Source organism: Protopterus annectens, chromosome 2.part2, assembly GCF_019279795.1.
Source record: "Protopterus annectens isolate FY-2018-M chromosome 2.part2, PAN1.0, whole genome shotgun sequence".
Taxonomy (NCBI): domain Eukaryota; kingdom Metazoa; phylum Chordata; order Ceratodontiformes; family Protopteridae; genus Protopterus; species Protopterus annectens.
Window position 1 is genome coordinate 139,584,795 of NC_056730.1, and position 11,665 is coordinate 139,596,459.

General features: G+C 38.2%; 1 protein-coding gene across 3 annotated transcripts in view; it reads right to left on the reverse strand.

The window, feature by feature from the left end:
- The window catches only part of ELOVL7 (ELOVL fatty acid elongase 7), a 1,867,033-nt gene that overhangs the window by 1,019,481 nt on the left and 835,887 nt on the right, over positions 1-11,665 (reverse strand). For all 3 annotated transcript variants that reach the window (XM_044063813.1, XM_044063812.1, XM_044063814.1), the window contains exon 5: positions 946-1,002. In XM_044063813.1, the coding sequence (XP_043919748.1) occupies positions 946-1,002 (57 nt within the window). The remainder of the gene's footprint in view (positions 1-945; positions 1,003-11,665) is intronic.

Below are 11,665 nucleotides of genomic sequence, written 5' to 3' on the forward strand. Positions count from 1 at the left end.
GTATTACAAAGAATTGTACACATACACAAACAGATATAGCTCTATTATCTTTGAGGGAAGTTAATGACGGATATCTTTCAAATGCAAGGGAAAACTTATTCCATAATCTTTGAAAATGCTGCAACATATAATGCTTCTTTTTCTATTACCATCATTACAGTTAGGTTCCTTAACCTGGTATTAACTTTTCCAGTGGTACTTTTCAGATACAGACTTCCAAAACAGAAAGATTGGGCATGGTCTTGTAGACCACACTGATGTTACCTTTCAGTAACAAGTAAGAAATGGAACATGACCATTCGTGAAGTCTATTAGAATAATTCAGGTTTTAAATTTCTAAGAAATTACTAGTAATGAAATGTACCCTTTTTCAAACTGTTCAAGGTGGACTTGATTGCTCAAGGCTAACAATTGCAGTGCTGCATTAAAAAATGAGACAAACCCTTGAGATATGAAGTGGCATGGTCATTTCCCTGTAATGATTTGTGGTATAATGAATAGGGTCCTCCTCCATACTTTCGGTGGAAGCGTACCAGTGTAAGGTGGCTTACATACTTCAACAGAATGTTTGTGTGAGTGTATAGATGTGAGGTGGGGGGATTAACAATGGAACACAATTCAGTTAGAATACATATGTACCACCCTGCTTTACAATAAAATGAATGCCACAATGCACAAAATAATTTAATACAACTGTAAGTGCATTTTTAGTATGTTCCAATAATTATAACAAATGAAAATCACACAAGCATGATGCACAGTCAAGTGTGAACGTAAATGTTGAAAAATGGAGGTGGAAAATGGAATCCAAGCAATTTCAGACATTTCATGTCACATGGTCCTTACCTACTAAATGGATTTCTGTGCATCTTACTGAACAAAATAAGAAAAATATCAACAATTACAAAAACTAAACAAAAATAAGCGCTAGATGAATGTACTTACAGTATCCAACAGTTCAATGAATTTTGAGAAGTAATAAAGCCAACATGTCCAGGCCATCTGTAAAATGAAATAAACCAGTCATGTTTTTTTTCCTGCGTTTCTCATCATCCAAGAGAACTTGGTCAAGCAACTGAATTAAATGATACATGACAGGGTATACCCACTTTCCTTTCATGTGCTACCAAATCAAAATATGTCCTATACTAGATAGGGAAAAAAAAGGCAAATTAAAATCAGTCTTGAAAGTAACTGCTTGTCACAATATAGCATAATTAAATATGCAAATAAGCTGACGTAAAGACATAGCAAAAGCAGTTTCTAGTCAAGATCCAACTATGCAATCGATAGGTTCATAGGTTGGTACTAGGCTATCAGCCCTAGGGCCTATACAAGCCTAGCCATAACAATTCCCTGGCTATTTCTTCCCAACATTATTTACTTTCCTGGACCCCTGTCTTGCAGGGCGACTGACGTGATCCCTGGGGTGAATTTCCTTTCTCCCATCCAATCGTCAAGGTTCCTCTTGAAGAGGTCCAAAGAGGCACTCTGCTTGACATGTATGGGCAATCTATTCCAGAGTCTGGGGAATAGTCTACACACTCATGCTAGCTAAGTAAAAGTACATATTTATCTTGGGTACGTACAAGTGTTTTGCCGGGATTAAACTTCTTAGCTTTGCACCACAGCATGTGAAACACAAGCTGCCAAACAGCTTTCCACCCAACTGGTGAAGGTTTTCAATCTCTGCTTTTCTTCATAGTAGGTTACTTCTTCATAGGAGGTTACTAGGCTAACGGCCCAAAGGCCCTTACAAATTTAGAAAAGTTCAACCCGTGTTCCCAAGGGTGTCTGGTTCAAGCAAACACTAAAACTGGCACCTATTGGCCCTCTCCAAGAGGGACACACGAGGAACCTCTGGGGTGAATTTCCAGTTACCTATTCAGTTGTCGAAACTGCAATTAAAGAGGGCCAACGAGGAGCTTTGTTCAACATGAATAGGAAGCTTGTTCCAAAGGTGGGACAACCTCTGTGAGAAAAATCTTTCTCCAGCAAGTTCTGATGTCACATACCAGGTTAAGGTCCTTTGAACGAGTGCCCATGTACCATGCGAATGTACAACATTTAGTAACCACACCAAAAAAATTCAGTAACCAAACAATTTGAAAAAAGCTGAATCCGGTACAATGAAGGCTGTCCAAAATTCAAAGCAAGCAGTCAGCCAAGGGAGATTATTAGAAATGAATAATAATTCCAAATGAAATGAAGAAGTCTCCGGATGTGGAGACGAAAGTGCTCAATCAACTGATGTATGGAATTATTTCCACTTGTTTCATCTGGAATTTAGCCGTGTTGGATTTGTTTTTACTTTTGGGACAATAAACCTTCTAATAATCTACCTTGGCTGACTGCTTGCTTTGAATTTTGGACAGCCTTCATTGTAGCGGATTCAGCTTTTTTCAGAATGCACAACATTCCCATTAAAGCTGGGTCAAACTGCTCTATATGCAAGGTACAGGTTGTCTCTGAGCAGTCTGTAAGACACAGAGTAAAGTGACAATCATTTCAGTCTGTCCGCATAAGACAGATCTTGAAAACCCTGAATTTTCTTTGTAAGGAACCTTTGTGGTCTCTCTAATTGCTGCAGGTGTTTGGAAAGGAAAGGAACATACCAAAGGGAGTGTTGTACTCTACTGTCATCACGAGGTAAGAGTGTAGGGGGGTTACAACCTCTCTCTGGAGGCAATGCCCTTACTTATGAGATGAGCAATATAAAACACCCTTCTTACCACTGTGGAGACATGGTGATTACAGTTAAGGTTATCAACCTGTGTGCTCAGATCTCTCAACATGGACTGTGTGCTTACTGTGTGCTTACCGTACCAACACTGATGTGGTAGTTTTGCAGGATCACTCTTGCCAAAGGGGATGATGATGTATTTTTTTTGCATTAAGTTTAAGACCACAACTTTGGCACCAGTCTGCATAAGACCTTCTTGCAGGATGTTGATATCGCTAGAGGATTCAATGACAGTTCCCAGTTTGCAGTCATCAGCAAACTGTCAGCCACAGTCCTTTAGTTTTAGCCTGTACTTCGGAGTAGTAAATTCCGAACAGTAGGGCTCCCTGAACCGATCCATGTGGAACACCATTGGTTATAGGTCCAATATTTTGACAGTACGAGTTCTATCAGTTAGCCGGTTTGCAACCCAATTGACAATATATGTGTTGATACCAAGCTAGGTGAGTTTATCAATGATGCCCAAGAGGGAGATTGTATCAAAGGCCTTGGCTACGTCTAGGTAGGCCTGAACAGATGTGCCCCCCCAATCTGGGAGTTTGGTGACTGTCTCAAAGTCGTCCACCAAGTTTAACAGGCATGATCTCCCCTTGACAAAGCCAAACTGGGTGGGTTTGAGCATTTGGAGGTTTCCAATACCTTTGTTAACAAGGTCCATAATGATTTGTTCCATGGCCTTGCAGATAAGGCTGGTCAGGCTAATGGGTCTATAGTTCCTGGGGCCCATGGATGCACACCCTTTGTGCAAAGGGATGACTGTAGCTGTTTTCCATTCTGCTGGGACAAAGCCAGTGCTTAGGCTGTGATTGAAAAGCGTGCTCAATGGCAATGCTAATTCCTCTTTTAATCCATGCACCCGGGATGCTGTCTGGTCCCAAAGAGGCTGTTTTTGGCCTTGGAGAGGACATTTAAGACCTGCTCCTCAGAAACACTAGGCGGGGCGACAGGTGTTGGGGATGCTTTGAGGTATATGTGGCGCTGACATGGGAGATGGGAGTGAAGCTCACTGAACCGGTCAGCAGGTTTGCTATATCCACCACAGGTTTTTATATATATATATATATATATATATATATATATATATATATATATAGTTCCATTAACTACAAGGTCAGCAAAAACCAGGGCCTTACCTTTGAGGTTATGGATGTAACTAAAGAACCCCTTGTGGTTATCGCTAGAGAAGCTAATTTGGATTCATAGTTAGCTTTGGAGGACTTCATTAGGAGTCTTATTTGCTTGTTTAAGTTGAGAAGGGAGTGTTTCCAGTTTTGAGACCATTCCTTCCTACTATTACACAGCAATTCCTTTCTTCCACTGTATAGCCTATTCATGGCAGTTGTCCACCAGGCAGGTTTGTTATTCCTTGAAGATCTTGGTTTGGTTCGATCAGGTATGGCAGAATCAAAACAACTGTACAAGTGCTTGTATAAAGCATTGGTATGTAACTCCGTATAGGTGTCTGTTCTATCAGCTATTTATGCCATCACGCAAGAGGTAGAATTGGCCTTGGAGAAGTTTTTTAGTCTAGTTGTTAAGTCGAGGTCTTGTGTTAGTTGCTTCTAGCGGGACTGACTTGTGGTCAGATCTCACCAATGATGGCCACACAGGAGGGATGGTGCAGCAGTCCCCCATGCTGGTGAGCACCAGGTCCAGAATGTTTGAGCCCCTTATGGGTGTGTCAACCAGCTGGTCCAGGGCACTGGAGTTAAGTCCAGGAACTTTTGGGCAAGTGAGTTAGAACATAATTTACCCAGTCTATGGACAGTTAAAGTCACCTAAAACCAGGATGTTTGGTTGTATCTTGATGGACTCAAGTAGATCCAAGTAAGCTGACTGGCTGTCCTGATTCATGGAGGGGGGTTCTTATAACTAGCAATGACCTGAAGAGGAGTCTGATCTACACACAACTGTACCTGAAGTAATTCAGGGGAATCATGTTGCTTAACTAATCTAGTTATACTTATACTTATATTTAATATTGATACACCACCTCCTTTAGTTCTCACACCTTCAGTTTATGGCCTGAATGTATGGAAAGAAATGTAACCGGGTATAGCTGGTGTGCTCCCCGCATCCTTAAACCAGGTCTCAAAGACTGCACAAATGTCAGCATCCTCCAGGGTGAGGACTGTTTCCAGAGAGTGCAGTTTCTGGTTTAGACTCAGAGCATTTAGCAGCATAACCTTGAGGTTGTTTTTAGAGAGTATTTTTAACTCAAGAATTTTGTTCGTGTGACATTGCCTTAAAAAGGTGCGGTGGCAAGAGCCTTAGACAGTAACCTAAATCCCAGGGTTGACAGATAAAGACCATCTTTGGCAAAACATTGAGGTTTGTCGACCATGTCATCCCAGACTGACAGATACTGGATCCCCTTTTAATGACATCAGAAACTAAGCCAATTGTTGAACTCAACCATTCTGTGTTTCTACTGAGGTATCCTAGGCGAAGGTAAAATACTGCTTAAGGCTAGGGACATGCCTGTGACACAATCGGAGAGCAAGTCATGTCTTTCTTCATATAGTCCAGTGAGGTACATCTCAAGTCATTCACACCAACATGGACTATGATAGGAGTCATAACGGTGCTTGTTGAGAGACTGGAGTGTGTATGTGATGTGGCGGACCCTGGCACCTGCCAGACAGGTGACCACAACCTTTTCCTTATCCAACATGGAGAGAGGGACATCTATGTCTCACAACTGAGTCGCCTATGACTAAGATGCTTGTTTTTGTGTTATGCCTTAGCAGTTTGACTGGTTTGACACTGGTGTGTGATACATTATGTATACTAAGTTCTGCAGAATACATATTATGTGAAGCGTTATTGTCTTTGGGAGGTCTATGATATTTAAGTAAGCTTCTTGTAAGGACCTCTGCAAATTGTAGGTTTGGTATGTTGTTTGTTTGGTAGGTGCAGGAGGTGAGGTGTGCATACAGACAACCTGCTAAAATCAGATACACCGATTGGTGAACAAGAGAGCCGGGATTCTAGGTTCTTGATATAGATGCATCTCTCACATAATGACCGTGTGTGGACTAGAAGTGTGTTGTCCGTGTACATGATGCAATTGCTACATTGCCTCAGGATGCCCATGTTGACCAGGCTGGATGGAGAAACTGTGGGAAATTGTCCATCCATAATGCTAGATAAGTTGATGTGGTCAGAAAATGGGGAGAGGACAAGGAGGAACAAGTAAAAGTAGAGGACAGGAGAAGCGGACAAAAAATACGAAGGGCTAGTGGTAGGATCTGAGTTGGTACCTTAGGAGCTACGCTGAATACATCACCTGTCAGTGACAGAATCATGAGAACTCACCAATGGAGCACCAGCAGAATACTAAGGGAAAATTAGCAGGCAAAAGTGTCAGCATCTATAACCACCGAAGGTGCCTGCCACGCAGCAGTGAGCAATGCAGAAACATGGTGCTATGTAGCAAACAAATTAAGCAGCATAAAGTTCAAAACAGCCCTGTTCCAGCAACCTTCAATGAGACTAGTTTCTAACTACATACTCCTGCCACTAGGGTGCAAGGGGAACACTCTCCAACAAAAGAAAGCCTGGTTTAGTGCTTAAGTTACAACAGCAAACAAATTGCATCAATTTCAGGGGAAAAAAGTTCAAATAAGCAAACACAATAAGCCTTCTACCAGCAGTTCCCAGCTCAGAAGGGCAGAAGCTACCTTCTCCTCCCACAAGAGTGCAGACCACAAACCTTCTTAATGTAAAATAACTGGCCTGAAGCCCAAGTGCTTAAACCAGAACTAAGACACATAGAACAGACACACTAAGCCTTCAGCCAGCAATTCCCAACTTAGAAGGATGTAAACTACCTCTTCTGCCACAACAGGGTAGACCACAAACCTTCCTAATGTAAAACTAGCATGAAGCGCAAGTGCTTAAACCAAAAGGCTTAGAATAACAGTAACATTTTAATTAGGCTACTAACTAACAGTAATAAATGCAACTGAACACTTAAGCAGCAAAAGCAAAATAAAGCAATAAAATAAGAAACACAAATACAGTAAAAGCAGCTGAATGAAGTGCAATTTTAGGTTAAGTGGGAAGGGAGGAAACAGAAGATAATTCAAGGTTAAAAAATTAATGGGGTGGGCCTTCCGAAATTCTCTCTCTGTACTGAATGAGATGATTAGATGGGACTAGGAGGAGTGTACAAAAACAGATTTACAGTAGGGGCAGGCAACTCAAAAATTCACCAAGTTTAAGAACACAACATAAAATCCAGCCAGAGATGAGCAGTATTCAGGTAGAGTACAGCATGCATGTCAAACACACACTTCAGCTACACAGAGCTATTTCTAACTGAAAGGGCAATGCTGTTTTTCAGCTGCACCCACTAATTAACTGATGTTATTCAATGTTTGCAAAGGAATTCTTTGTTAACTTTAACTGACCCTTGTCCAGACTTCTTAAAACTCCAGCTGTCACTTTCCCTATGCTCATTCCATTGAGGATAAGGCAGTTAAATTTTAACATCCGTGACAACAGCATAGGGAAAAGTGTGAGGTGTGTTCATAAACAGACACTACCACATATGGGCAAACACTTTCAATGCAAGTCTGTAGATACACCCCACACTACTGCTAAGGTGATGTCACCAAGGCAAATTTACTTAGTATGTTGTTAGGTTTACAATGGTTTTCATAAAAAAAAAAAAAAAAAAAAAGGCTCAATGAAATGGATGCAGATGCACTAATCAGATGTTGGGTAGCACTCATGAATACTGGCAAAATGCTTAGGTGGACTGGATCACAGGAATCCCTCATCCCCATAATTTAGTTATAGAAATGGATTATTAAAAAACTTAAAACGTGGAAAGTCTTGCAAATTACTACAGTGAAATGACAGGTACAGAGGAGAAAGTGTGGTAGACTTAGTATAAAGAGAAGAGGGTAACATATGAATGTAGTTTAAGTGCTTTTTGTGTGCAATTAGTACATTATCTGTGTCTCCTTAAGAGTTTTCCAGGTGCACCGGTTTTCCTTAACCTTCTTAAAGGAATGCAAAGTGGACTAGCACTCCTAAATTGCCTGCAAGTGTGCGTATGCCCTAAAATGGATCTGTGTACCACCCAAGATTAGTTGCCTGCCTTGCAGAGTGCACAGTCTGGTTTCCCACAACCCTGAAAAGGATAAAGCAGGTATCTGAAATATGAATGAGTGGGAAGAGAGAAAGCAACTGGAGTAAATTAAGCCTAGTATGGGTATTCCAGTTAAGGATCCATTGAAAAACGTATTTTAATTTGTGCTCTGCAAATTTAATATTAATACTACGCAAAATCTTGGAAAATTTCAACCTCTCTCTCTCTCTAGAAATATCTTGTGGAATTGGCACCAAAGGCATACATCCTGCTATTTTAAACTACATACTCGGCAATTAAAAATATTCAAGCTTTTTTATACCAACATTGTTTTGCAAAAACATATTAAAAATAGTGACCATTTTTGCTATTAGAAACATTTATGCATTTTGCATATCTTTATTCTCTCTTGTATAGCTTTAATAAAGCGATTTTAAACCCATCTCTTGTATAGCTTTGCAGTTTAACATGTTTCAAATACAATTTAATACTAAACAATACAATAATAACTAGCATAATATATCTTGGACTTTCAGATTTAATATGTTTACCACTGCTTCTTATGCACTAATATCGTTTTTTTTCCTTCCCCCCTAAAAGAGTATTGTCAAGAAGGAATGAGATATTTCTTCCTGTAGCTCTGTTTAAGACCCTTGTGCAGCACTGCTTATACAGTCAGTGTAAAACTGAGAAAGTGCCCCTCCCTTTGAAGTATACTACAGTATTGTTTATTTGCTTTAGAATATACACCAGCCCAAAACTTTGGCCACACATCTAATCCACTAGGCTACTAAACTATAGACCCCTGTCTGATTTGATCATTTTTATAAAGCTTTTGCTGTTTACTACTACTAGTAGGTATTTATACCTTTATGCATAATTGATTTGAATTGCATGTATACTATAACCCATCTGCTAGCTGCACTTGATGCAACTGAGTTTTTTTTTACTTTTGACCTTTACTTGCAAACAGATTATCAGTGACATATATACACAACTGTGATGTTTTATTACAATTACCAAAATAGGGTTGCCTGTGAATCATTTAACAATTATGTTTTAATAACAATAATGCTTTAGAAAAAATCAAGCTACTTGTCTGGCAATCAGTCTTGTTGTTTTATCTTATCTTTCCAACATTTCCTGTAACTATTCATCTAGTCTAGGAAGGTCTGAGTTCACATTTTATACTTTATAAACTATAGTTAATTCTTTTGGCATTTTCCTTTAATTTGATTGTGATTTGCATAACTATGCACTTATACTACATAAATAGACATTATTTTACAATTAACTTGCATGGATTTCAGTATTTATTTAACTGCTCTGCCATTCATTTTACAAATACTGTGACTAATAACATCTGTGATTTTATTTATTTTTAAATTTCAGAACTTTAACTGTTTGGTGTGGTGTTACTATACAATTATAAAAAAATTGTAAAAAAACAAAATAGATATTAGGTTAACTAACATATGTTTATATTTACATTATTTATATTTGCTGTTGTCTGCCTGTTATTCTTGTGCATTGTAAACAAATGTAATCTAGATGAAAAGAAAATACATGCATGTCTTGTGACTTTAAATCTTTATACAAGCATGTCAGTCTTGTGACTTAAAATCTTCACTTTTAACTATTTTTCATTTTTATGCACTAAAACGGTTTCATTTACCTGTTGACTATTATAAGAATGGCAGTCATATGTTCTACTTTACTGTAGTACTGATAAATGTCTTGCTTTAACTGAATGGAAGTTTTGAACATTTGAGAATGATTTGTCCAGATTTTACCATTCTACCATGTATGTTTAACCATTTTCAAAACATAAACATATTATAAAATATATTTATTTTCTACAAATCAGCTGTAGTTTCCTGTTCTTTTTAAGCTCAGCTGTTATATGGAGGAAGTCAGTCTCTGTCAGTTTAGCTAATTTATTTTCTTTGTCCTGCAACTGCTGTTCAAGAGTTTCCTCACAGTCTGCCTGATAAGTTTCAGAAGCCTGTTCTGCTGAATTTGAAACTCCTAAGCACTTTTGAAAAAAATGTATGTATAACTTGTCTAAGCTTCCTGTACTCAATGTGTCTGTCTTTTAAAAGTTTATTACATTCTTTTGTAACAAAATGTACTAGAGGTTTTATCAGTAACTGATTTGACTGTTACTGCAACTCTGAAATAAACCTTTTACATCCGGTGACAGAACATAACTGTCTAACACTTGAATATAATGTCAACATATTAACTTTTCTTGGTTCTTTACCATTAAAATTTTTGTCTGTACAGTCTAACCTTTGAATAGTGGCATGCACTGTATTTTTATGACATTGTACACACAATAAACATTTTTTTATACCACACATGATTTTGTTTCAGATACCAGTCAAATACTGTAATCCATTTGCATAATGCCTTACTATTAACTTGCAATCCATTTGCATAATGCCTTACTATTAACTTGCCCTAATAAGGTTTTACATTTGCTAATATGCAGTACATACATTTCATTCTATTATTATTACCTCTATGGCATTCATACTGTATGTAACACAGAAATTTTTCTTACCAGTCAGAGAGGCAGATGGCCAAGCTGCTTTACTGTAGATGGTTGAAAAGTCTCTGTAGTCACTTGTGAAGTTGATATAGCAAAACTGGCAGTTTCAGTCTTACAACTTTGTATTGTAACTTTTTTGGAGAATTTATGGCACTGCTCACCTTTATGCACTGCAGTCTCACTGGACTTAGATGTCTAATAAACTGTATTACTGCTGCAAACTGTAGAAAACTGTAGAAATCTGAAGTACTTCACATAAATGTTAGTTACTGTGCTTTTACAGGAGTGACCTTATACAATGCATTACCCAATCACTCCCCCTGTTTTTGGATACAGGCTAGGAACATTGGGGTCACCATTGAAAAATGTATTTTAATTTGCATGCTCTGCTTCTATGTTGTGTTGAAATTTGCTGGACAGGACTTAAAGTCTTCTTAAGACACACAGTCTTGTTGTGCTGTTTACTGCTGAAATCAAAGCCACAGAGGTTTGCATGACTCCATCTGTAGCCTGTTTAAAGCACCAAGCCTTTCAAATTGCACACTGATAAAGAAATATATTTTGCAGCTATAAGCTCAGTTACAGATGACTTATTTTATAACAAACGACATGTACTCTCTTTGTAGCATATATTTACAAAGTTTTATGAATGATGACTTCTACAAAATACCTCTCTGTCCCTTTCTCACATAACTGAATTACAACAGTTGTTATATAGAGTGCTAGTCACGCACATAGATTTTATTTCCTCTTGGTATCTTTTTTTTGGCCTTCTGTGGGAAGTCACATAATGTCTGTTTTTAGACTTTTCTATTGTCCTTTTGTGATTTACTTGTAAGCACTTCTGCTGATGTGAGGATGCCATTAACAGAAATATGAAAGGAAACATCTGTACAAGCTGTTCCTATTGAAAAAAATCATGTATTGCTGAGTTTAGATATTTGTTCTGCAAACATGAGAAAATCATGTCCAATATTGCTTTGTTAGGCTTTTCTAATGCTGGGAAGAGAAGCTGGTCTGTTATACATACAGTATGAATGCACATTTTACATTGCTAAACTCTATACATATATTCAAGCAAACTTTTTATTCGATGCTTTATCTTTCAGCATAGTTACAATTTCAGCCTTATATTCATAATCTCTAACATTTCGACACATGACAGTTTAAACTGAGAAGACTTATGTATTGTTAAGCTTTAAGGTCCTACATAGCCGATCATGGAAAAAAGACGTACATGAAATGGTGCATGGTAGGAAAATTGTGT